We start from the raw sequence: 2058 nt of genomic DNA, 5'->3' as shown, positions 1-2058 counted from the left end.
GGGGGGGGGGGTAAATCCCCCCTACGGGCTCGTGTTAAATAATTGCTCACGTAGAACACAGTTTTTAAATCTTTTCTACTTAATTTTTCCCATTTCGACCACTGAGAATGTGTATGATGTAAGTGATAGGGGCATCTTAAAAATGGTGGATAAATCATTCATATATTCGTAGGAAATTTAATTTATTTCACACTTTAAAAAGTAAAATATTTCAAGATCAAACTTCAGAAATCCTTATAAGGATAACTATTTATATCAAGGTGATAACATTTTTAAAATTCAATAGAAACATGTTAATATATTACGACATTATTCATATAGTGTCAATACACATTTCTATTACTAAGTATAAAATAATGAATCGGAAAACCAGTTTTTTCGGCAACCTATCTATATTAAATTGGATAAATTACTTTCAAAACTATTCCAAAAATAAAATAATTTCTTGTCAATGTGGATTTTTACATTTTACATTAATTCAAATTGTGCTATAATTCTGATTTATCAATACGATTTTAACTAATACTTTTCTATTAGCATTTGTAACTATATTGATTTTTTTGTCTTTATGATTTCAGGCCTAGAAGCTCAAATGCAAGAGACGTCCAAAGATCTATATTGGTTTCAATAAAAATAGTTTTTACTTTCGTTAAAAATGCAATAATATGTATAATTTTTTGTTGTTAATATTTAAATCGATCGTTTTTACTTGTAGGGAAAATAGTTTGTCACTAAATAAACGTGAACAACATTCTGCTTAGGAATAAACCAATATTATCTATTGTTATCGGTTTTTTTTATGAAATGTAATCGTATAAATTTAATGACGACCATTGATGTATAATATAATAATAGTTATTATTATATGTATTATGGTGAAGAATAAAACATCTAAACATTTTGTTTTAAAATGGTTTACATAAGACGTATAATAATAAATTGTGTTGTTTGATGTAGTACTTTATAATTAAGTAATCAACTACGTAAATCTTCAAGTCGGATTACTTTATAAATATTGTATGGCGGAATTTTTTTAAAAAATATAGTTAGTAATACATCTCTGTCGTAGTATATATTATACTAATGTCCTCATTATAGTGTAATTTTCTACTTATATACAATTTTAACGAATATTTTTCACGTAAGTTGTCTATTCTTTATTTTAATTAAGACATTTCACTTTGTATAATTATTATTATTATTATCATTATTATCATTATAATATTTGTAAACTGTTAGAATTGTGTGTTGATGTGCAATGTTAGAGTAGGTATTTTTGAAGACGATATTCACTCGAATATTATTATTATTGTCGCGTAATAATATAATATAACCTACCAAAGGTGTATTGCCTTAAACTGTATAAATATATAATTAGTTTTTAAAATTAAAAATGTTGAACAATATGTATCCCAAACTTGGTTGTATACGAGCTGAATAAAATGCTGAATTTTACGAAATGTGTCATTAGTACATTTACTCGTATTATTTCTACATTATAATTCATAGGGGTAACATCTTTTCCTTTCGTCCAATATTTTATTCTGTATATGTAGTTCTAATCATTTGAACGACGTTAATTACCTGTAACACCGTAAGTATACGTATGTCAATTAGTCGTCTATATACACATATTTGTTCCAGTACGAAGTTAAAATGGTAACGTCAGTGTATTAGATACCCATATATATAGAAGTCATCGTAATTCACTACTTTTTAATTACACTATTATAAAACGCGTAGTAAAAATGTATTTAAATAGCTTACAGTGAAAAAATGCATTCTAACAATGATTGCAATAATCACTTATCTAATCGAATAAAGTTTAATTTTTTTTATCATCATCAGAACATTCGCCGATGATTTTTAATATGTATTAAGGCATTATTAATTAAAAACTATTATTGATTTCTGGAATAATTTAAATTTAAACAAAAAAAAAATAAATGGACAAACTATTATGTAATATAATTTTAAGAAAAACTAATGTGTAAACGAAGTGATTTCTTCACTCATAAATTCAGTTTAAAATATGATAAAAAAAAAGGTTATAACCAA

General features: G+C 25.0%; 1 protein-coding gene across 1 annotated transcript in view; it reads left to right on the top strand.

Moving 5' to 3' along the window:
- LOC112689184 (protein vestigial-like) overlaps positions 1-861 on the top strand; it is a 32452-nt gene extending 31591 nt beyond the window's left edge. The window contains exon 6 of the mRNA XM_025562759.1: positions 579-861. Within this exon, the coding sequence (XP_025418544.1) occupies positions 579-631 (53 nt within the window). The 3' untranslated portion in view covers positions 632-861. The remainder of the gene's footprint in view (positions 1-578) is intronic.
- Positions 862-2058: the final 1197 nt, after the last annotated feature.

This window comes from Sipha flava, unplaced genomic scaffold (genome assembly GCF_003268045.1).
Source record: "Sipha flava isolate LNK unplaced genomic scaffold, YSA_version1 42_pilon_pilon, whole genome shotgun sequence".
Taxonomy (NCBI): Eukaryota; Metazoa; Arthropoda; class Insecta; order Hemiptera; family Aphididae; genus Sipha; species Sipha flava.
Note: the sequence above shows the minus strand (reverse complement) of the source record. Positions and strands in the feature narration are given on the sequence as shown.